At 39.6% G+C, this 25,864-nt stretch overlaps 2 protein-coding genes across 3 annotated transcripts in view; one reads left to right on the top strand and one right to left on the bottom strand.

Moving 5' to 3' along the window:
• The window catches only part of TG (thyroglobulin), a 146,716-nt gene that overhangs the window by 35,898 nt on the left and 84,954 nt on the right, over positions 1–25,864 (bottom strand). The gene's annotated exons all lie outside the window — the stretch shown is intronic.
• Positions 1,033–24,079, top strand: SLA (Src like adaptor). Of its 2 annotated transcripts, XM_071421827.1 has the most exons (8): positions 1,035–1,257; positions 6,503–6,596; positions 12,567–12,666; positions 15,894–15,980; positions 17,344–17,447; positions 18,935–19,066; positions 20,985–21,117; positions 22,017–24,079. In XM_071421827.1, the coding sequence occupies exons 2-8, from the start codon at positions 6,536–6,538 to the stop codon at positions 22,234–22,236; spliced, it is 837 nt and encodes a 278-aa protein (XP_071277928.1). In that variant the 5' UTR covers positions 1,035–1,257; positions 6,503–6,535; the 3' UTR covers positions 22,237–24,079. The 2 variants fall into 2 exon arrangements, with proteins under 2 accessions (XP_071277929.1, XP_071277928.1); XM_071421828.1 differs by lacking the exon at positions 6,503–6,596 and having other exon boundaries at positions 1,033–1,257.

Raw genomic sequence — 25,864 nt, 5'->3', positions numbered from 1 at the left:
TGAATGCCATTAATGGATAAGCATGTCCCATCCTTGTGATTTGAAGAAGGCAAGATGGTCCTAAACAATAAAATATAACTGGCCAGGGTAACCATGGAGCTGTGCTTTAGACTGATTAGCTTATCAAGCTCCCTTGTGTTTTCCTGACCCTTCAAACTGAAGACTGCTATTACAGCCCATCAAAGAGAAAGAATATTCTCCTGAAATTACCAAATTACCAATTTTTTGCACAGTTTTGGGGATTTGATCAGTGTTTCCTTGTTTCAATAACAGCTACACAACAGCTCCCACATAAGGACCTACTTGGAGCTGCTCTGGTGCAAAGTGGGAAATCTGCTAGAGTTTGCTGGGTGATTTTGTTTTCTTTAAGTTTGTCAAGAGTTTTTTAACATTTTCCTGTACTATGTTAGGGAGTTTTTCAGATCCCATCTTGATTATAAGAGCAAAGGGCAAACCTTAATAAATCCTTTTGACTTCTATATTCATACCCACAGTACAACATTCTTCAGTGCCTTTAGTCAGGTTATTCAACAGGCCAGTATCTTGGTTCTTCCATCTCAGACACTAAGATGAGGAAGGTCCTGAAGCTTCTGCACTTTTTACAGCTAATGTGAAAATGAGCTTCACAGACTGGCTTTCAATCCATATTTCTTCATTGCTGATCTTAAGCTTCAATTATTTGCAGACAGAGGTATTTGGTGTACAGAGTAAAGCATAAAGCAAAGGCTGCATTCCTATTCAGACTCAATAAGAGAGAAAAAAATGTTTTGTGCCTCTTCCTGTCTGTCAGAAAAAAATAGTAAAACTGCATAAAAGAAAACAGTTGGGAAATGAGCATTACTGGATAAATAAATTCAGAAGAAGAAGAAAAGAAAATAAACTCTTTTTGTGTAAGTAATGCAAACTGGGTTATTTCTCTCATTTTTTATATCTACTGAAACCAGCCCTGATGCAATACATTGAAAACCTCCCTGTTTTTCTCAGCCCATAGATAAAATGTGCCTTCAGTAGTGACTTGCAACAGGAACCTCATCTGTTGCAAACACTTTGAGCCTTCCTTATTTCTCAGAGAGGAAGTATGTGGCCTGTTTGGCAAATGCTGCTCTACATGACAGCGTGAACTTCACAACACTCTCATTCGACCGGCTGCTCCTCCACTTGATCAGCTAAACCTTGCTGGCAGCCTGAGAGCAGTGCTATGACTACGGCTTTTCTCAGGAATACTGCAACCTGGAATGCCATGCCCAGCATTTAAAGGTAATCACTGCTGTGATATATTTTACATTAGCTGCGTACGAGACCAAATGTTTCCATTTTATTTATATACAAGGGTGTTCTATTTCATTAACAATGACAGGATTCAGACCGGGGATTTCAAGTACCACCAAAGGCAGAAATAGAAGAGTCTGCCTTGATCCTTTTCATAAGGAGTGGTACTAAAGATAGACAGGACAAGGAGTATTTCTACTGAAACCTAAGAGTAAGACAGATGCGCAAAACCTTATGCTAAAGCAAACTGCATTTCACTGTAACCAAAATAGGAGCCTACAGATTAGTGGGCTTTTTATTCAAAGTCTTAGAAGTGTGGATAGTGCGGTATTTCTGTGTTGTTTCAGGTTTGCATGTGTCTCTGAATTACTTTGATGAGAGTATTATGTTATTCTTTCTAAGTGCAAAGGTAAAACTGCCTCAAAGCTGGAAGGATGTTCATTTTGATTAATGATAAATTAAGGGAAATACACCAAAAAATTTATACAGTTTCTGAAATCTAAGTTGTTTTGCTTTTTCTTTCTACACATGAAAAATAACAGGATGCCAGTGCTTTCATTTTCAAGCTAAATGAGATTCAGACATTACCTGTGAACTTTATTGAGAATTAAATTTTAAGACCTTGGCAATATAGATGTGAATATCAGGAAACAAAAATAAAATACGGTATAGCATCTCAGGAATGATAAATGTTCTAATTTTACTAGGCTATGGTATTCTTTGTAGGAGGGCTTTATTCATGCGCTTATCTTGCCTTTTTATTCCTCTTATTACTTTCATTTCTTTATATTAACTAATTCTCAATCATATTAAATATAACTTTTTCAAAGTTCTCACCAAGGAGCAGAATTTCACATGTTCCATGCTATTTAACTGATGCAGAAACACATTTTCTCAGAGAACAAATTCTGCAAGAGGAAGTTATTGCTACATGTGCTGCACACAGGAACGGAAGGGGAAAATTGTACCACAGGTTTTGGGCTCACACGATGTAGGTCAGTGGGATTCCTGTCTTGACAGGTGAAGAATTCATATCTGCTGAGAGTTCTGATAAATAGGGCACAAAGCAGGTCTGGGACTGCAGATATTTCCTCACGTTCCTTTTGGCAGCAAAGATCCCTAAGCCCTAACAGCTGTGTGTGCAAACAGCCCTGTGACCACCCCTCCCTGACACAATGTGCACAAGTGGAAAGGGGAGAGGAGGAAGGACCAGAGCTTGGAACAGTGCAAATGTGATCTTAACAATTAAAACCAAATTTTCATGCAAGTCTGAGGAGGTGGCTGGTGAGCAGGCGAGCTGCAGGTAGATTTTGGTTCCCAGCAGCCCAGTGGGCTTGGGGTAGATAAGACACAGTGAGTTTAGAGTCTATAATTTCTCTTTAGCTCTTCCTACATAATCCTCAGTGAATTATTTCCTTTGGATCTGGCATAATTATCTGCTCCTGTGAAGGAAGGATGGCACTTTTACTTGTACCCCAAACTCTGTCATCAAGTTTAGATATAAGGAACAAAGTTTTTACAATGAGGACGGTGAAACACAGGTTGCCCAGAGAGGTGGGAGATGCCCCATCCTTGTAAACATTCAAAGCCAGGTTGGACAGGGCTCTGAGCAACCTGATCTAGTTGCAAATGTCCCTGTCCATGGAGGGAGGGTTGGACTAGGTGGCCTTTAAATCTCCCTTCCAACCCAAATTATTCTATGATTCAATAAGGTCAAGTGAGATGCAGTGGCTGTAGCAAATTTGCTATTTCAGAAGATTATAATCTATAAAACTATTACTGTTCTTCTATCGATTTCAATGAAAAGAATTGGTTCATGACATTTTTAAAGCTTCCAGTAAGTCTGGTTTTGCAGAGTGTCTCCAAATTTCAGAAAACCACAAAAGAATTTATCATGCAGCGATGGAATGAATTTGTATTGTACTGACAACAACCTGATAGAAGCACAAGCTACTTAAGCCATCAAGTTCTATCACTCACTTGAGAGCAAAGCACACCATTGTTTTAGAAATATGATTAATTTGTACATTCTTACTCTAGAAACAGTGATACTACTTTGTACATTCTTACTCTAGTGATATGCCATTGCCAGCGAACAAGTAGAAACACTTTTTGCCTCCCTATTTCAAACAAAACTTCCATGTCCCATTTTCAACATCTGAAGGTTGAGTCATACCTCAGAACATTGACTCAACTACCTTTGACTGGACTACAGGAACCTTTACTCTGCCCATGTACCTAATGACAAATGGCCTTATAGTAAAACCTAGTCTGATGTCTCATTTTCCTTTTAGTCACTTTGGCTAAGTGAATTAACAGCAAGAGTCAGAGCTTTTAATTTTTTAATTTTCACTGAGCAATTCTGCTCTGAATCTGGAGAGCATCTTGGACTCTCTGTGCCTTTCAGGACTTTATGCTACCAGTGGTAGTGACAGTAAGAGAGCATGGAAAATGCAATGACAAACAGCAAAGTGCCACGTTAATGACGGCACAGTCCGAGACGTCACTGCTCCTCACTGCACTGAAAGCACTTTATAACCTTTGCATTTTCCACAAGCCAGATTATCCCACATCTAAGGCAGCGGCAAGGAGCTGCACATTGTGCCCTGACGACCAGAGGTACTCTGAGAATAACAATGCCTGGTATGGCAGAAGGGAACCAGGCTGTGCTCTGCAAAAATACAAAGTAGGAACTTCCCTGTTGTCCAGTATTTAATGCCTCAGTGGTTTAATTGCAAATGATGCATAAGCAACCCTGCAGAAACACTTCAGGTATTTCTAAAGCAGCATTTAGAGTTTAGATCCTTCAACACCGTCTAGAAAAATCTAAGTGCCTTGGTGAAATGTGCCATGCTTTTAGAAAGATTGAAAGCCTGAAGTAAAATTTTCAGAAGTCTTTCCACCACACAGAAATACTACATATCACTTTCCAAAATGATTCAGGCATACCTGAAATTAGGAGGAGGAAAAAGGCCACTGGTCAGAAGCCTGACACTTGTAGGATGACTTGCTCTCCAAGCCCTCAAATAACAAAACCCAGCATAAAATGGTACTTAAAGGTAGGACTCCTTTTTTTTTCCCAGACTTTTAGGACACAAAATTCAAGCTATTATCATCTAAATATCAATTGCATGTGTCAAAATGATAGATGGACATCAGATGTTTATGCTGTTATTCTTGCCATCTACCTGGAATTGTCAACATTTTCAGTAACTGCAGCTTAGATTGTATACACTGAGCAAGATTTGAGCCCCCCCTTTAAATTACTGCAAAAATGCATCTACCAGAGTACAGAGCTCAGCAGAGTTTATCAGCCCAGGTATTTATCTCACTCTCTTGGCTGACATTTTCAGCCCTGTTGAGCTCTTTATTGCTGTGCCCAGTAATTTTTCTGGCTAATTTGAAGATGAGCCATGAACATCTATAATATCTGTAGCCAAAATACTGGCTGCACTACTCCTATGGGTTTACCTCTTGTTCTTTATGGGCTACAAGTAAGAAAAGTATTTAACAAATTAAGTTGGGTCTTGCAGAAAAATACCCATAATTAGATCAGAAAATTATGATCTTGAAAGGAGACATTGCCTGACAAAGTGAATTCCGGTTTCAGGTTTAGAAATTTAAGTACATTTACATGGAGAAAGATTTTTTGTTTTGTTTTCTATAAAGAGACCTATTTTTAAAACATGAATACGCAAGTGGTTTATTTAAATTTAAGGGTGCTGTTTTATTCAGCTTCTAGACTTCTCCTATCAGGCCACACATTTTTGTTCTTGTGAAAGTAGGTTTCAGATGCTTGTCAGAAAGACTCTGGCACAGCTGCACCCTCCAGATGTGCCACAAGCCAGTTCTGAGTGCATAAAGCAAAGGGGTGATGTTCCATTTGGCCAGTGAAATAGAGAATTCTAGCCAAGAGCCTTTGGGAACAGCACTAAGAAGCTTGGAAAGCAGATGAGGTGGAGTCAAACTGTGCACTACCATCTGTTCTAGCACTGAGCTCTTTGCATTTGGTAAGGGATGAATTTTCTTTCCTTTGAATGGCATTTTATTCTGTAGGATAAAATTCTGTCTTCCTAAACTGTCTGTAAGATGTTAAAAATTTACTGTATTAATCAACATACTGAAATTCTGCCAATCTAATTCTGAAAGACAATTAGCAATAAAGTCTTGCTGATGTCCGTGGTTCTACTTCTCAGGTTGGATGTCTCTCCATCTCACTGACCCTCATCAAGCTCTAGCAAGTGTAAGTGAAGAGCAGTGCACCAAAGTCAGTAGTCATCTTTGAAATATTTAAGCTAGAAAAGGCCACAAGATGCAGAATACTCACACAATGCTGCTAGAGCTCCTGTTATCATTTTCACAGGGCAATAGACATAAATACACTTTTAAAAACAAATTACCCATCAGCTGGTGGTGTTATCTTTCTTTAATGAACAGTTTTTAAATAGATATAGCTTTTTGTCTTCTGCCTCTGAAAATATCCCATAGCATGATACACTTTCCACATTCAAAATATTTATCTCTCTGTAGTCTCTCAGAGAGAATTAGGATGGCTGCAGCAAAGCTATGAGAAGGAACTGCTCCTCTCACACTATTTAGTTCTACAACTGTCTGATACTGTTTCTTGTATATCCACCAAAACTTTTTAATACAGGTATCTGAAGAATTTTCACTGGCTGGCTTTATGCAGAAGGACTGATTTGAAATCAAACATTTTTTTAGGCAAGGTGTTACTTAAAAAAAGTTGCCCACACTTGCTGAGGGCACAATTGCGTCAGAAAAAAGCCCAAACCTACCAAGCTGTGTTTTTTGTGATCAGTAGTAAACCAGCAAAATATACACACAGTGCTGAAAACCAGGAACATCAGTCTAATTAGATCCTTCATAGCCTCAGAACCCTAAATGCTGAAAAAACATTTTGTATATGAAATGCCCATATGGGCACAGCTCTGCTGCTACTTCCTATTGTGCTGAGGTACTGGTAATGGAAACTTTTACTACATCATGTTCTTCTTAGCAACTTCCCTAGCTGTGGTTTTCTGCTATTCCCCTGATAAAAGCACCAAAGTGGTGAGAGTTTAGCAAGTATGTAAAACTCGCACATGAATTTGACACCAGAGTTCTCAAAAGCAAAACTGTATGAAATTGGAGACGCCCAAACGAGGTCATTTCTCATCTGCTGGCACAGCAGGTGTTATTGTGATGTTAAATTTCAATGTCTGCTTTGATTTAGTTCTGAAGAACTCAGACGGAATTAGCAAGCACAATGGGAAACACTGTGAAAACTCCAAGAGCATCTGAGGAAACAAACACGCTGAGCCAAACGGGTAAGAACTCATTTCACTCATTTCACTCCTTCGGGAGAAAAAGCCGCTCACGATACGCGACAGACTCAGCCATGTGTCGCTCCTCAGCCGCCTGACAGGAGCAGGCAAGTGCATGGCTGCTGTGGCAGAAGGAGGGCATCCACCAGACAGTGCTTATATTTAGCTACGTTTTAGCTCATTTTCCAAGAAGCACTTTAATTAAAAACTCCAAATGTTAAACATATTATTTGCTGGTGCTCCTTGGAAGACGTTCCTTCCAAATCAGAAAGCACTGAAACACCACGTCAGAAACCAGGAATGCTGTGTTTTGACATAATTGCATGTGATATTTTATACTAATTTATCCTTGAAATTTGGGGTTCCTTCATTTAAAGTTAAAATTTTAATGATGTATTGCATTGAACCTTATGTCCATCCACTGTCAGACAATTGCATTAAAAGTAGCACACATCCAGGCTGTCACCAGATTTTTCCATAAAGGCTAGAGAGGAATACAAGTTTCACAGGGCCAGCTGCCAAAGAAAAATATACCACATCTGCCCTCTGCATGCACATGTGAATAAATCAGGTTGCAAATCCCTCCCTTCCACTTCTGTAGGCTGGTAGAGGTCATGCACTGGAGGGGGAAAGGAAGAGGGATTTGGTGATCAGCTACTACAAACTGTGAGTGAGTGGGTGAGCGAGTGAGTGAGTGGGTGGAGAACCAGTAGTGCCTCAGCCCTCCTGGTGCACTAATACAGGCAGCTGGCACTAGAGCTGCAAGAAATCACTCCCCAAAGCTGAAGAGGAGAAAGCAGTTTTGGTTTTTTTCCTTTGGGTTTGAGGTGGGCTTTTTAAGTAGGTTTATTTGTTTATTTGTTTGTGTTTTGTTGTGTTGTGATTTTTGGTTTTTTCCATCAAAGATTTTCCGACTGGGCTGCTCATTATTATAAGGATAGGGAATCAGCCTGGTTTGATTTTTGCTGCAAGGAAACCCAGCCCTGCTCTTAGTATGGTTAGGAACTCATTGAGATGGGCAGCCTTGCAGCCCTAGGTCCTAACATAGAGCATAGCAGAGACCAAAAACTACTCAGCAAATTGCTAATTTTTGTTGTTGTTGTTGTTGTTTTTTTGGGTTTTTCTTGTGAAGAAAAGTGCCTTTATGCTGATATTCCCAACAACTGTTGACACAAATACCACATATGAACACCAAAACAGAGACATGCATTCACTCAAACAGGACTTTGGTGATGAGCAGGCCATAGCTGTCATCAAGTTTGTCCTGGCCCTGCATGTGATAAAAGTCAGGATTTAGCAGAGCTAAAAAAAAATGCAACCCTTTCTGTGATGGAAATATAACATATCCCTAAAACACACCTCTGCAAACACTGATAGCACAGTCATTACAACAGGGAAATATTTATTTAGGAATTCAGGACTCAGTCTACTTCAACTTTCCTACACATCTAGCACATCTAGAAAGGGGTGTTGTTAGTCCTACCTGACCTCCCGCTATCACCTGGGGAGAGAACAAATCTCCTGTAGTTGCAGTGGCACCTGCCAAGGCTGGAGAGATGTTTCAGACACTCTCACAGTGGAAATTGCACCAGATACTCATGTTTAATCATCCAAAGGCAGGGGGGTTGTCACAAAAATGACCAGTGACAGAACACCTCTCCTATGAGAAAAGGTTGAGAAGGTTGGGGTTATTCAGCCTAGAGAAGAGAAGGTTCCAAGAAACCTTTTTGCAGTTCTCAACATTTAAAGAGGTTTTATAAGAAAGATGGGGATGGACTTTTCAGTAGGGCCTCCTTTGATACAACAGAGGATAAAGGTTTTAAGCTAAGATAGGATAGATTTAGATTAGATATAAAGAAAAAAATCTTATAATAGGGCTGGTACAATACTAGACCAGGTTGCCCACAACGGTTGTAGATGCCCCATCTCCAGGAACTTTCAAGGTCAGGATGGTTGGAGCTCTGAGCTACTTGATCCAGTTGAAGGTGTCTCCACTCACTTCAGAGGGTTGGACTAGATGACCTTTGAACATCCATTCTAAATCAAACTATTCCCTGATTCCAGGATTTATCACCCTGAATAGCTCTTTGGATCCATCCATCTCTTAGTCTGGATCAGACCAGTATCTTTTATAATGGCTTAGATGTTGCTAATGAAAGTTGGGAATACAAACATCAGTACTGTCATCCAAATCCAATGTAAAAAGACTTCTAAAAATGAACCTGGTACCAAAGTGTGTGTTGGGGTTCATCCAGTGAGTTTGTATCTGTTTCCCTTCCTGAGTAGATCAAATTCCAAATCACATCACAAAACATAGATTTCCACCAGGCCAGGAACAGGCTTGATTTAACTGAGGTGGAGGATCCAATCCATGGACTGTCAATAGTTGAAACAGTTATTAGGAGAAGTAGGTTTGACACAGGCTCATTTCAGGGAGACTGAATAAAATGAAGGACTGAAACAGAAGAGAAAGAATGAAAGAGTTTCCAACAAAAAGGGGGAAGAAAATAGATAATTGCAGTCTGCAGACTTGGTCTGCAGTGTTCATCAGACCCCTATGAGCCCCTTGTGCTCTGAAAGCAAAACCTTGTGCTTTCCTCAGCACTGTGCCTGTCTTGACCCTGAGAAAGGGAACAGTGTATAAGCTGCATTTCCCATGGAGGATTTGGAGCCCAAAATAACTGCACCCCATCTGCCCACATACTGCCGGGCATTTCTAGCACAACTCAGGGACTGATGACAGAGTGAGCAGAGCAGCAAGGGGTCATCGGGTCATCAAGGGTTGTGAGCCTCTCTCTGTCCTCCTTTGGGACCCTGAATCAAGGGTTAATCCTTTTGGGCTGCACCTACACAAATTTCAGTTCCCAAGCTGGCTGGTTTAGATCTAGCTTGGGTACCAAAGTGTGACTCTGCAGGCACACCTTGTGGTGCTGCAGTTTCCCAGATGAGTGCCCTCCTTCACCCACTCTGGTGCACCCCTGCCATAAATCATAATATTTCTGCTGGCCAGTAAAGCTGGATGATGCATGGAGCTGAACTCCAAAGAGTTCATTCCCACTCCAGATATGGACCACATCAGTGCCTAGCACAGCAGATTTTTGAGGGCAATGACCTGGATCTGGATGCTCTGTCTGTGCTCTGCCTACTCTTTAATAATGCTTCATTCTCCATTCCCAATGAATAATTTGAAGGATACAATATTCAGTCTCACACTTTGCAAGACGTGGGTGTGAAGACATCTAAAATTAGCATGTATTTCACACTCATTTCCTATTCCTAAAAAAACCACCCAGAATTAACACCTTATGCAGTGGAAACGATTGTGCTTCGATCTTTCCACTCTAACTTTTGGGTTGTTCCATTTCAGATGTAACCTACACTTGCCCTGTGGAGGAGAGTTTGTGTTAGATAAACTCAGGCAAATCTTTTTTCTTTTACATCTTGAAAGTGTGGGGAGCTCATCAGATGAAATCTTTTAGATCACTGTGAAATTTAGGAGTGGAGAAAGCGTGTAATTTGTTTCGTTCCTGTTTCCAGGCTTTTGTGTTTGTAAGGAGCTGATATGGGTTCTGTGAAATGTTGTACAGTGTGGTGGAGCATTTTGCATGACCAAAAAACCCAGTGAGGTTTGACTTTAATACCAATCAAAACGAAAAGAAGGAGGGGGCTCACTCCTTTCCTTTCACTTTAATATAACTTTATGTAATTCAAGAGGTAACATTTGCGTGGATGTGGAAAATAACACTCTGATATATTCCTTCCTATTCAGAACTAAAAGTTACATGCAAAATTGAAACAAAAATTAATATAAATATGAAAGTGTAAGCAAAATAAGACAGGTCTTGCTAGAGTAGACAAAAAGTCACCTTCCCCACAGTACATAATGAGATGCAAATGACAGTGCATAAGGAAGGAGAGCAGAAAAGCACTTGTTTTCCACTCTTTCACTATGGAAGCAGAATATTTATAAATAAATAACATAATTTTTTTTTTTAAAGGATTGATAAAGGCATTAAGCTAAAATAATTATATTCAATGTAGCATTACATAATGTTTTATAACCTGCAACAAGAAATGAAGTGGTGGCACTTTATCCTCATTTTGCTATTTTTAAAATGGATCTTCTGGCCCATATTTCTTCTAGTAGGGTAAAGATTTTGTTTTGTCAAAAGAGACTCAGTGCCAATACTTAGGTGTCATTAGCCTCAGGTACTAAGTAGCTTCAGAGACAGGAAGGTGCCACTAGATTTTCTGTGCAGAACAAGGCAGCCATCAAAGGCTTAGCACAGAATTTCTTCAATAGGGTTGAACTAAGAGTATAATAAGTTATATTAGACTAATCACAGTGGTTGGCTGTACTGGACTAGTCCTGTTTAAGTCAGTGACACTAATCAACTAAGAAAATCATATTAAACATGATTAATATCAATATTAAACACACTCTTAAAATAATCATAGAATGGTTTAGGTTGGAAGGGATCTTAAAGATCATCTAATACCATTCTCACTGCCATGGGCAGGGATGTCATCCACTAGATCAACTTGCTCAGACCCCATCCAACCTGGCCTTAAACACTTCCAGGGATGGGGCTTCCATAACTTCTCTGGGTAACCTGTTGTGTTTCTTTCCTTCGTGTTTCTTTCAGCCTTTTACAGTTATCTTTATGAGTTGCTTCTAAGGCCCTGAGACACATAGCTAAAAACACAGAGCATTCATTCAGAGTGTTGCACCTAGGTTTCCCTCAAAAGATGTCTTCCTTAAAGAAAAGTTGTCAATAAATCTATATTAAATGAGAAAAAACTAACAAGACACAGAAGTGTTTCTATCTCTCTTTCTATTTTCTTTCTTTCCTACCCTGAACTCACACCCATTTTTGCACATGTTGGGCTGCACAGAATGGGAAGTATAGAGATCAAACAACCTCTGCAACTGTAGTGCTAGATGGTGTTCCTAAGGACCAGGGTGCTGATCCTGGTGGAGGCAGAGGGAAGCTCTGTCTCCCTGTGAGATCATGGAGGGTACTGAGATGTGCAGAGAGGGAAACTGCTTCCAGGAGAAATGCAGGCAGTGAATGGCACAATCCCTCTTGCCAGGACTTGTGACAAAGAGCTCAAAACACCCAGCATGACACATTTCTGAACCTCCCAGCTGTCAGCATTTACTGGGCACCACAGACTTCAGCAGGATGAGGAGCATTTCATGTTTGATGATCTCAGTCTTGAGTACAGTGCTCTACCCCTCAGAAACCCAGAAGACTCAGCATGTCCTACACAGGGTGCAAGTCCCAGATTCATCCCAGCTGATGTAAAAGGTCTTCTCATCTCTTTGCTGACCTCAGCTCTGCAAATTACCATTTTACAATGGTTTCAACTGAAACACCCCTGTGCCTGTTTTCTGTCACTGAAGCTCTTGCATAGTCTCCATGCAATGCTGAGAAAAAAGTGCACTGGCTGATCATTAAGCTCTTTTAAAAAGTGATGGAAATGGGCAACAATGGCCACACTCTCATTGACCCTGATCTAAACTACCATTGAAAAGTATCAGTGGTGTAAAATTATGAAACAATTCAACATGCATCTTCCTTATCTTAAATTTAATGCTACAAAAATGTAACTGGAGGCAATTAGAGAAGTGGCATTAATCAAACTGGGTTACTTCCTAATACTATAAATAATTACTAATTTTTTAGTTTTAAACTGAATATGTCCTTTAAATATGGTAATTGCTAGAAAAAGTGGTCTAAATATAGTTGCTTACAATTAACCATATGACTTTTCATTTCTAGTATCTTCAAAGTCCTCTTATAAATCTATAGGTTCTTCTTTAACTCATGATGTTTACTAATTGACATTTCAGAGATTTTTCCCCCCATTTGACCTACTACATAAAATCTATCATACTTAAAGAAAAATCCATTTTTGTCTCAGAGCCCTACCTTTGGTTTAAGTGACCTTTTCTTTTTTCTTCCACAGGTCAGGAGAGTGACTTCCTTGCTGTTCTCTATGACTATCCTTCAGCAGACATAAGCCAACCTATATTTCATGTAGGGGAAAAGCTACGGGTGCTATCAGAGTAAGTTGATCAATTTATTTTTAAGTTAGCTTTATTACAACTGAAGCAAAGCTCTGTTTTATGCATCTGGCCCAAACTGGATGCAATTCAGCAAAATGAACTGAATTCAGAATTTTCAGGGAAGGATGCTTAGCCATAGTGTAAATTTCCATGTAGTTTAAGGATTTGGGATTACATATTGTCCTTTGATCTATATATTTCTCTTGGGTTTCTCAAGCTGGATTCAGACTATATTCTAAAATAAGACTCAGAACAATTCTGCTTAGAAAAATAATTATGAGAAAGTATTCCCCAAATGTAATGGAAAACTGAGTAAGAGCCAAAATAGTTTGAATCACATAGAAAAGGAAAATCACTCTGAATTTCTTTATGTCAAGTATGTCTGTCATTTTCTCTCTCATCCTTTTTAATCTAAAAACTCCATTATTATTAAGTCTTAGAATTTCATCCCTATTTAAGGCAAATGTAAAAAAAAAACTTTTAAAAAGTGTGGCGGGGGGTGATTCTTTTTCTGTTTTTTAATTGATTCTGCATTTTCTTAGTGAGGGAAAAAAGAGATTTCTCAGCCAGTTCCACTCAAAAAATTTAAGAGCCCCAGAAGTAAGCAGGCTTTGGAGAACTAGTTCAGACCTTAACCTTAGTGCAGTACTGCCAGACACAAGAATGAGCACGTGTACAAAAAATGGCTGTATCAGCACACAGTGACCTCCTGGAAGTTTCTTGGCCCCACAGCTACTACTTGCACTGCTCAAAATGAAATGAAAGGTTTTTCATTTTTGCAGCTATTCGAGCAGATGGATTCAATGGGGGACCAGAAAATTGATAGCAGAGGAATCCTTGGAGGACTTCTAAAATAATTTTAAAATTCTCAACCAGAGAGTGAAATGGCTGGAGGAGAAAAGTACTCAAGAGAAGCATCAGGGATGGCTGATGCTTCTCAGACTCTTCTCCAGGCCACCATGAGCTGCAGTGGCCTTTGTCAGCCACAAGACACAGGCCTTAGAGGACCTCTGGTCTGACCCAGAATGGCTGCACTAATGTCCTGCTGAGACAGTGCTTTCTCTTCCTCCCTGAACCTAAGGGTCCCAAGACTCAGACAATACCATCAGATAAATTTTATGCTAATGGAGAGCTCCTCTAAACCAGGGGGATTATCTCTGCCAGCTTCTAGTAGTGTAAACCTTGCTGCAGTTTGCAGAACATACATGGTACAAAAACTGCATTAGCTTGGAAATTCCAGCTCAAAGCCTCACTCTCAGGTTTCATCAGCTACAGGCCCTCACACACCACAGGACTGCCTATACCCACATCAATGGGAATTATATGTGTGGCATATTATATGTACACATGTGCTGCAAAGTAAAATCTACTGCAGGAACAACTTCTAAAAGAATAGGCTTTGGCAGCAGAAGTTTTTGATATGTTTGTCTGTTGTGCAGTGAACAAGGGCTTCTCCTGATGGATAAATTAGATCCAGAGCAAGCCTTGATGGTAACTTTCCTCTTCTTATTTTGAATCATGAGCTTGTTCACAGAAGACAAGCCAAAGCTCTAGGCAAACCACAGTGTTCTGATGAAGGACCTGTTCTCCCCTGACGGGGTACATGCTGATGTCAGCCTCTTCCTCTTACCTGAAGCCTCTTCCTGCTCATAAGCTGTAATTCTTTTTCCAAGACCATTCAAAGAACTAAAAGACAGTAAAAAAGAAGCTGTGACCAGAGCACAAGTGATGAGGAGTCACCACAGAGAAGTCAGCACAAGCAGCAGCTTTTCAGTTGCTTTTATAACAGCAGCTTTTCAGCCTTCTACCAAAGTAATGATGTGTAGTGGCAATCAGCCCCAGCAATCCTGCCAGGAACAGGACATATGGCACCTCCATGGGAAATGCAATTCCTCACAGATATTTGTGACTGCTCTGGGTTGGCAGCTTTATGTAAGCATCACTGGCACAGTTTCTCACTGTCCACACTGGTCAGGCACCTTTCGTTACCAGATGAACTGCATTTGGCTGGCAGTAGTCAAACCAAATGTCCTCCAAGATTTGCCTCAATATACATAATTTCTGTAGCTCCTGCAGCAGGAGAGATGAGCTGCTTTGGGATTTTAAATCATCATAGGGATTTTTCAGGGTTAGTCATATTAAAGTTTGGAAGGAGAGAGATGACAAATCTCTCGGTTTTGGATTTGTTTTTTTTTTTCATATTGCAATTCTTGGTTCTGTCTAGGAAAGTTCTGGGGAAAAAGGACCAAAACAACCTAAAATTCTTATAGATAACTTCATTTCATCTGGAAACCCAAACCCCAAACTTCCCCTTTTTCCCTCAGCACAGACATTCTGGACCATGGTCCCAGAAGCTCTAACTTATGACATTTAATCTAAGTGATTTCAACTCAGCTTTTCTGACACACACTGAGACTCTGATCTGCAGTGTAGACATTATTTTGGGAGCATTTATATGAACATCCACAAAACCAGCATTCAAACACAAGACACAGTTCCTTGGATTCAAACTCTTAAAGTGAAGGTGCAAAGAACCCAATAGTCATTAGGATCCTTGCACTTCAACTAAAGCTTTGCAGCATCCCTGTGAAAATGCTTGGTACCCTTTATTTCTGAAGGGATTCAAGAGTAAAAGCCAGAATTCAGTATCACAGCAATGACTTAAGCTATATTGGGGGAAATACATATGCCTGCAGCTTCAGCTACAAGGCCTATTTGATTGGAGTCTGCTCTGCAGCTCATGGAAGACAAGGACAAGAGCAAACCACAAAGCAGGTTCAGTTGGACTCACAGCCTGTTCCCAAGCAGACAGGCTCCACTTCCCAGATCCTCTATCCTGGTGTTACAGGGCTGTCCAGACACAACACATTCAGCTGTAAACTGAATATCTTGGACACCAGTACAAGTCTAGCTGTGGGAAGGCAGAGCACAGCATGGTTTAACCACTGAGTATTTATCCTTCTTCTTTCAACTGCAGAAAAATATTTTATTACTTACGTAATTTAAATGGAACAAAGTAGCTTATTTCTGTGTCCACATTTAATTCTCAAGTAGGTTTAAAAATGGAACTGCACTAAATGAAACCAAACAGGGTTCCTTTCTGAATACACAGTTTCAGAAGTACACACAGAAGTTTGCAGGATAATTTGTGGAACTTCACTAACTTCCAAATTATGAGAAGCTCTGAAAATACATCTGAAAATATCCCTTCTCTTGCTTTCACACAGTGAAGGAGGCTGGTGGAGAGTCCATTCCCTTACAACAGGTCGAGAAAATTATATTCCAGGAAAATATGTAGCAAAGGTTTATCATGGGTAAGTAAATGCATTTCTATAGCCTTTCATCACCACGTTTTTACATATCCTCCTCTGATTACTCTGAGTCATAGTTCAAATAATGCCAATAGTAACTTGGCAGACAGAAATTTTATTTATTGACAGTCTAAAAGACATCTTTTGAAAACTGAGAACCTCAAATCCACTTATACATTTAGACTAAGTGAAAAGGAAAATCCTTCTTTTAAATGCTGGAAAGAGCCAAAACCACCTCAAATCACATATAAGATATTTAATATGCATCTGTTGCATGGACTGATCTCTAACTTAAAGACATTGATGAGGAGAACCTATTTAGAATGGATTTTTAATATTTACAGAGAGTAAAATTTTAGCTAGGTTTGCTCAGGGAAACAGGCCAAAAAGAACAAATAGAAATGCTAATAAGTCATTCAAGAATGCAAACTTTCTCACTGGATGAGCTAAGGAAATTTCAGACATTTCTTGTTGCCATAGACACCACTCAGGGAAAAAAAAAAAAAAAACCCACAACAACAAAAAACCCATAAAAACCATTAAAGCACAGACTTAAAAGCTTTCTGGCAAATATTTTAATGCCTGTTTAATTTTAAGGATATGAACTGTTAATGTCACTGTAAACTATGCAAGTGCTTCAATTTTAACATGCTTTTACATCCTCCTGAAACAGAGATGCTTTCCCAAAGGCAGGGCACAGATGTGGGGCAATAGAAGCCACTGTCTGAAACTTCAGTGACAGCAGACTGGATCAAACACATGAGAACAGCTTTAAAATATAATTCCATTCTATTCCATAAGTCTAGAACGGCTGAGCAAGCCCAGGTGCATAGTGAGACACTGGCTGTGGCAAAACACGGCACTGCACCAAGTTATGGTGAAAATTTGTAAGACTAATTCCACTTTCCCTTATCCACAAAGGCCATTAACTTAAATGGCTGGACTGTTCCCCAGAAGAAGCAAAATAATTGTAACTTATTTGGGGTTTATTTATGACACAATTTGGGTTTAACAAAAGTGCTTAAATGAAAAAGAGAGATTTAACTAATGCCACAGATGTCATCAATATACTACATGAATCTGTCCCCAGCATTACAGACCAAAGCGGCTCCAAAAGTTTTCTTTTCCCTAATAAGTCCAAACTTTATTACTCTTCTCTTAACCTCACAAAGGTTAATGGAACTCAAAACCAGCAAAATTTTCTCCATAAACTGGGGAAATATGCCTGAATATAGATGAGAGAATAACTATAGAAAGCCACAGTGTTATTTTTGCAGTCACTTTTCCTGGCTAATTTCACAGCCACATGCTGCTCACTGTTTCACTGGTGTCCAAATTTCAGAATTTGTTTTTTCCTGCTTCACAGCTGGTTATTTGAAGGGCTGGGAAGAGAAAAAGCAGAGGAACTTCTACAGCTGCCCAACACCAAGGTCGGCTCCTTCATGATCAGAGAGAGTGAAACTAGGAAAGGTGAGACAATACAGATTTTTTTCCCTCTTGATCTCAGGCATCACCAGTTTTACAGTTCTTTCATTCATTCATTAATATCCTGCTTCATATGGATCAGTCCAAAAGCAGAAAAGGTATATAATGGGAAGGTGAAGGCACCCAGTGCAGAGTGCCAGCCTTTACCAGTCACCTACTGGGAACAGGGTTATTGATGGCCATGGAAAGTTCCACAGGAATCAGCACAAACAAGACACAGTTGTTTAAACACTATTATTTACTTTGGTTGCATGCAAACCTGATGAGACAGTGGGACTTTCAATGAAGGAAAAGTCACAATTTTGCCTTTGTCCACAAAGGATTGATTCAAGAAGGTGTAAAATGCACACCAAGTACTAGGGGGTGGTGGATAAGTGTTTACTATGTAAACAAGGGAGGTCTTTTATTTGTTTTAAAAATTGACTGGCCTTCAATTTTATTTTCTTTCTTTTGCTACATGGGAATTATACTGTACCAACTTTATACTTTTATTTTCTTCAATGGGGACATAGAAACAGAATCATAGAATGTCCTAACTTGGAAAGGACCAACAGAGATCACTGAGTTCTGCCCCTGACCCTGCACAGGACCACTCCCAGAATCCCACCTGAAATGCCTGAGAGCATTATCCAAGCCCTTCTTGAACTCTGTCAGGCTTGGTGCTGTGACCACTCCCCTGGGGAGACAGTTCCAGGGCCCAAAAACCCTCAGGTCCTGCCACTGGTCACCAGAGACAAGAGATCAGTGTCTGCCCCTCTGCTGCCCCTGCTGAGGATGCTGAACACAATTAGCAATAAGGGCTCCCCTCAGTCTGCTCTTCTCCAGGCTGAACAAATCTCCCATGTCCAACGTGCTGTCTTCCTTTTCTGAACCACCAGAACACATTCTAATATCATGATACTACAGATAAAAGGGAATAATACATCATCTCTACTGACCTCTTGCATACCACAGGCCAATTACCTTCTTAATATCTATACTGAATTCAAAGAAATTTAGGATTGGCATTTAGTCCTTGCCACTAAATGCTGCAGAACAGTTCTAAACAAAGCAACAGAAAAATCCAAGTGGTCATCTCCTGCCATGATTGCATTACCAGGTCTCAGCTACTGCATTACTCAAAGCTGTAGATAAAAGAGTACCAGCCTGGGAGTCTGATCTCCCTATTCAGTGGAGGGCAAACTACTCTGTGAAGGCCTATTTCCTTTATGCCATTTCAAAAGATCCCATGCCAGCAATAATAAAGGAAAAGCACACCAGAAATTTGGTTGAATTTAATTTGGTTGAAATTAAATTCAATCAAAATCTCAGGTCATGTTATATTTATGTATATCTATAAAGTATAATAAGAAATACAAGATGGCCACTTAGGTTTTTTCAGCTATTTCTGAGATGTTTTGAGTAATGGCACCACATCTTACAGACACCCAAGCAGCCCTACTTTGGTGTAATTACTTCTTCTCTCTCTCCAGGCTTATATTCCTTGTCAGTGAGGCACAGGCAGGTGAAACATTACAGGATCTTCCGCCTCCCCAATAACTGGTATTACATCTCTCCACGACAAACCTTCCAGTGCCTTGAAGACCTTGTCAATCACTACTCAGGTAAAAATAAGTGTAGAAAAAACATATTTTCCACTGGCAACTGTAAAACTATCCATCAAAGGTCCAGAACAAGAAGTTTTGCTTATGTCTAAGACTTGTAAATACTGCCACAGAACAAGCAATGGAAATAGTTTATACATTTTACTTTATTTTTCATCCTAAATTAAAATATGCAGCCCTTAACAGTATAACTGAAATCAGTGCAAGAACTCACCTAGATAAAGCCAGATAGGCTCTGTCTGTATTGGTGTTTTGTAGGATATTATATAGCCATGTCAGTAACACTGTTTGAGCCAAACACCAGGGTCTAGGCATTCCCTAAAGAACTTCCAAATGCAGTTTGAAGGTCAGCACAGGTCAGGGATGCCCAGACCCTCTCAGAGCACACCTAAAGTCAAAGTGTTAGCATCCAAAAATGTTCAGCTGTACAGAAGCCATGTACCTGTAGGTCTGGGTTCCAGAGACTAATTGCAACTCCTGGCTGACCCTGTTTACCAACATGAAGATGTCTGCCATTCATTTATTTGCCATTTAGGCAGACAGCTTCAGGGCATGCAACATCAGGCTCTCTATTCACATTTTCCTAAAGAACCACTAACTAAAGAACTGCACATAATCTTATCTGCAGCAGAAGATTTTCAGAAACATTGTGAGCTTCTTCCCTATCACTTTAGCAGAAGTGCATGGCAGGAATTTATCAGCAAAGGTTATATTAGGAGGCTCAAGCTGTTAGCTCAATTGCAGAGTCAGCTGTCACTGTTACTAATATCAGTCCAGTGGATGACACTTTTTCTATGACAGCTTTCCAGATTTATGGGAATTTAACCTGTGTCAGAAAGTTAACTTGACAAACAACACAGTTGAGTGGCTGCAGTTACTATGCATCATAATGAGCGTGTTCTAAAATGAGGAAGGAAATTGCAAAGAACAAATTGCCTAAAAGTTACAAGAGAACAATAGGTTCTGTGCTTTAACAAGCAATGGGTACTCCGTAATTTTAAAAGTGTGAAGACATCATTCCTAAGTATTTCACAGATAAAAGAAAAAGTATGATGCCAAAGAGTACACTGATAAACTGAGGAGAAAAGTCATTCACATTCAAGCAAATGAAATTTTCAAGTCCAATGGCATAAAGAGAGTAAGAATTTGGAAAAGAGATATATGTGTATTTACATGTTAGCTAGTTGACACCTTTCACCATTTAGAAAGAAGGAAACAACTGAAGCCTAAAATCTGGGCTGGGGCAGAACCCAAAACTTGTAACAACTACCATTTTTACTTGAGTAACAGGTGTAAGAGGAGACATAGCCAGATTTAGGTCTCCTCTTTCCCTCACCATAAGATACAAAATCTCACTCTGAAATAAGACTCAGATTTGTAGAACACCAGCATTTAGCCATAATGTTCTCTACTTGGACAGAAGAATATCTTTGATGTTCCTAGTGGAGCAAGAAGATGGTAGAGCACAGAAACATTGATTAAGGTAATATGGGAACTTCAATTCATGCCACAGTCATGTTCCACAGAAGAGTAGGTGTGCACACAATCCAATCTGATCTTTTTTACACTCAGTTTGCATGGCTGAGACAATAGGAAGCAAAACAGAACTCACTGAGGGCTCAGAAAAACTGGATTTAATTTTCTGCTCTGTCACAAGATTCTTTCTAGTCTTTGAGCAAGTCACATTGTCTTTCTGTATCTCAGTTCCTCACTTGTACTGTATGAAATATGACCAATGAAAAATTAAAAGGCAAAGGTATGAAGAAAGGAAAAATTAAGCCTGTGTTACTGTGTCCTCACTGAGAACACAAAATTTTTGACTGCTGCTGCTGAGTACAAAACTGTTTATTTGAGCATGCAACAGGGAAAGAAAACAATAAGCAAAGATTAACTGTCTGTGTGTTCATTTTCTGTTCAGAAGTTGCTGATGGTCTCTGCTGTGTCCTTACAACACCCTGTCTCACCCAGTGCACTAACAACAACACCGAGATGAATCCAGTTCCTCCTGTGGTGATGAGGAATAAAAATTTCAACTGGAGAAACATTCACAGGTACCACATACAGCACAGGCTGCCAGAAACAACAGGGCTGCTCCCAGCCATGTGTATACTTGTGCTTGCAACACAGAACACATAGCTATTTATTTCCTTCTAAAGGAAATAAAAAAAGCAGTTTTAAAGCTTGGACAATCTGACATCAAGCTAACACATGAAAACTGAATGCCCAGCTCTCTAACTGATAATCTAGGTTTTAACTTTGAAAGAAGTATTGTTAGCATTCAATCATTTTTCCTATCCAGCGATCCAGGACTCCTGAGTCCTTTCACCAAGGGGCAGGAGTGAGAGCTGTGTCACAAAGCCCAGTGACATCCACCACTGCTGATCCATCCCCACTGATGTGCAGGGCAGAAGTGGCTCCCCTCTCTTCCCACACCCAGGGAGCAGCACAGGTGTAATGAACACATTGTCCAAGAATGAACCTTTCCTGTTGTGTCTTTCTTGACACACAGCCCAATTCATGAGATTTCTAATATCACAACTGCCACAAGAGAAAGTAGGTCAGGTTTCAGAAGGTGGGGAAACAGCCACCCTCAGAAACAAAAGCACCTTTTATTTTTGAACGGTAAATTTCCCTTCACTACTCTTCTTCACAAAACATTCATGCGCTTATGAAGGTAAGAAAATTTTGTGCAGTATTGAGGTAATTTTTCCTACAGATTAAGAAGAGAATATAGATGATACTCCCTTCTCAAGTGCCAAAAAATATTTATATATTACTGTTGTACTGTTTTTTTGAGAAATGCTAAGTGACAGAAATGCTTGGTGATTTATGAAGCAGAAATGTTTTTATACAACAACAATAACATTATTAGGTTTAACAACTGCTAATATTATCCCAAGAGGCTCAGTCCAAGTAGCTGAAATGGTAACAAAATTTTGTTCTTTTAAAGGCTGGAGGTGACTGAAGATACCAAAAGCACCCTGGCAGCAATAGATGACTCTTGCCTCAGCTATGGCCTGAGGGAAAGCATCGCTTCCTACCTCTCCCTAACTGAGGATGACAACGCTTCTTTTGGAAGTGCCAGAAAGAAGAAATCCCAATCTCTCATATACACAGGGAACAAACATAAGAGTGCCCTTCCCTTGCCACCTAGATACTATGACAACTAAATACAAGACAAACAGGAAAGAGCCACAAACTGACGAGTTAGGACAGAAACCAGAGCATCCTGTGGTCCTGCCATCCTTCAACAGCTGGGAAATACAATCTGCTAAGCTGGTGACCAAACACCAGCAGTGCTTCTGCATTTCCTCTTCTGAAGACCTTCTCAAAGGTGCTATCCCAGCTATGGCATGTGCTGGGAATGTCCCCAGTGCACCAGAACTGGTTCATGAGCAGGATAAACTGAGATAGACTCAAAGTCAAAAGCCAAGTGGTGCAGGTGACTCTTCAGCAGGGGCGATGCCCAGCATTGTACAGAGGTGACTGCAAGGGGAAGAACTAACTGCAGCTCAAGAACTTAAATTGAGTCTGACTCTGGTGTTCTCCACAAGGCTGAAACGGTCTTTGCAGAACCTGTGTACACTGAAAAAAGGAGCATTTTTCTTCCCAAGAAAGACTTATCCATTGTCATCGAGAGTGGGACAGACATCAATAGCCCCAAGAAAGAATCTAACATCTGGCATCCAAGAAACCCCTGATTATAGTGACTCCATACTTATCTTTTAGGAGAAAAATTAAAATCACTGACTTTATAAGTAGCATTTAATTCACTTGCTGGCAATGGCCTGCAGTGTTGTAAAATAGTCACAAAATTAAGAAGAGGCTTAATTCACTGAGAAAAGCAGTTCCTACTTATACCTGACATGGGAATTCAGGCATATCCAAACATGCAATTCAACTGCTCATAGTAAAGCAGACAAACAGAGAACAAAGGGGGTTTTAATTGAAAAATAAAACGTGATGATGTTGTGCCTAACTGCAAAGGTTGGCTTGCAAAGGTGTGACCTTTTATGTGTACAGGGATATATTTTAACTTTGACTTCTGAAGTCAGCCACATATTTATGTATAATATTTATATTAATAGCAGCTTTTAAAATAATTAAACTAAGGGAACAATTGGTAACAGTGGATGTTAGAGATTTTTTCTAATTTCTTGTCTGATGAGAGTTATGTCAAATAGTAGTTATACTTTCCATCAAATCACTTAAGGATTAGAGGGTTTTCTAAAATGTCTTTTTTTTTTTTTTTTTTTTTTTACTGGTATGTACCATTTCTAAGTCATAAAAGAGCACATTGCATTTTCACAGAATTCACAGAATGACTGGGTTGGAAGAGACCTTCAAGAGCATCAAGTCCAACCCATGCCCCAACACCTCAACTAAACCATGGCACCCAGTGCCACATCCAGGCTTTTTTTAACACATCCAGGGATGGTGACTCCACCATCTCCCCAGGCAGGCCACTCCAGTACTTTCCTTTGAACCTTGTTTGTGATTGCTTTCTAAACCAAGCAATCACTCTTGTTTGAGTGTGTAAAATGCTGCAACCTATGCTCTCAAGCTGAGAAAGTTTCAATCCAATATTCTCATGTACCTTTTTGCACAGATTTGAATAATGAAGGTTTGGAGAAATAGAGAACTGGAGAGGTTATACATACACACACACACACATATTTATATTTAATCTCTAAACAGTTCTTAGGACAAATGTATGTGCTCTTTAGATCTTGTATCAGGTCATTTTCACTAGCAAGGAAGGTTCAGAGATCAAAATATTTCACATGTTTAAACATATTTCAGGACTTAAAGGATGAATATAATTTGGCTGGTAAACACTGAACTCCAAAAAGCAAAACACACTCAAGAACTCTAGGCATTTGTACAATCTGATTACTGTTACTGATAATCAATACATTATGGTGACTGCATTTTATCCATGAAATGTATATGGGTAGAATTTCTGATTTCTAAGTCATGACTTGTATTTATTCATTAAAATAATATTCAGTAGTTACTTTGTGCTGCTTTTAGAAAATGGGAAACCTGGTGTGCAACTAGTACAATCAGTTAGCCTTGCAATGCCAGTGCCAGAAGGTATCTTGGATGGAAGGTGACAAAAGAATCCCAGAGCCCACACAGTTGGCATCACTCAGACACACTCTGTGAGAAGGGGATAAAATGTTCTGACATTGACAGGTTCAACAATCATGGATCAGTTCAGTGTGGAAAGGACCCCCAGACATCCTCTGCTCCACCAGGGTCACCTTGAGCCATTTGCCCAGGACCATGTCCAGGTGGCTTTGGAATGGAGAATCCACAATCTCCCTGGTTGACCTATGCAGACACTCTGTCATCCTCACAGTAATGACATGATAAAGTGACAAAAACTAGTTAAATGTGCCATAGGAATGGCTGGATTTCACAGATGGTTATGGAGAAATTCTGTGAGGTCTGGTCATTTTTACAGTTATTTTTAATTAATTAATTAATTAAAAATTAATTAATTAATTTAATTAATTAATTTAATAATTAATTAATTAATATTAATTAATTTTAATTAATATTTTACAGGTCATTTTTAATTGAAAGACTTCATTTTGGGAAACACAAGCTTGCAAGGGATAACAGCCCACAGGTGATTTTATACAAATCTGACGCTACCTATGAAATGGTATCAGAAGTACAAAATTTGGGTAGGGATGTAGCAAAACTGGTATCTTGAAAAAAGTACCCAAGAGAAGTGGTTGGTTTGTTTGAGAGGGAATGAGACTGGTAAAGGGAGAGAAAAAGGAGAGAGGAAGAAAGGGAATCTAAAGAGTAGCTAATTACCAGGATCAGGGATATTTAGGGTCCATGTCAGACAGCCCTGCACATGACTGCAGTAGAAGAGCAATAAACCTTCTCTTTGCACCATTGTCTGATCTGCTTCCATGGCCAGGAGGGACCTGGTGTCTTCCCTTGCACTGGGTGGAAGAAGGTTGGAAGCTGCCCTTGGCACCCACCAGGAATGCCTGGAGAGGACACCCAACACAGCTGCCCTCTGCAGCCCCCTGCCATCCATACCACTGATCCAGTCACCTACATCAACACTGCACTGGTAAAGTAATTGAGTGATCAAAAAATGAAGTCAAATGCCAGGTTAATGCTTGTAAACCAATTAAAATCAGACAAGAATTACTGATAACACTTATTTCTAATCATACCACTGATGAATAGAAAAGATGAATAAACTCTACAAAGATGAATAAACTCTAAAAAGTCCCCGTGATAGCTTTGCACTGATTTTGTTCAATCTGTTTTCAGATTTGTTCCAAGCAAAAGCTATTATAGGGTAGACACAGAAAATTCAAAAGCATTTTGCTATTTCAGGAGCACATTTTCTAGTAAAGAAAGTTTCATGCACCACTCCTCTCTGCGAATCATGCATAACAAATACAGAAAAAAGGAGCACAAAGCTGACTTTTGCAGAAGAGCTCTATTGAGGGATTTTCCCTCAGGAAATGTATATCTGGTATATATTCTCAGTTTCGTGATTCTAGTCTGTGTGCACCTCCTTTTTTACAGTAAAATTAAAAGTACTCAATGATTTTGGTGTCTTTGAACAAAAACATCCCTTTACAGGAGAGGTAAGTGAAAAACCAAATTTAGCACCACTTAAAAAAAAAAAAAGACGGATCAAGTATACTTTTAAGCTACAAGTTACTTCAGTTGTTGCTTGCTTTTTATATTGTCAGTGTATTTCACAAGAAAATTAAATTCAATGTGAGGCTGTCAGGATAAATAATTAACACTACT

Source organism: Agelaius tricolor, unplaced genomic scaffold (genome assembly GCF_023055355.1).
Source record: "Agelaius tricolor isolate 1412-34295 unplaced genomic scaffold, bAgeTri1.0.p SCAF_2, whole genome shotgun sequence".
Lineage (NCBI taxonomy): Eukaryota > Metazoa > Chordata > Aves > Passeriformes > Icteridae > Agelaius > Agelaius tricolor.
This window is presented reverse-complemented; position numbering and strand designations above follow the sequence as displayed.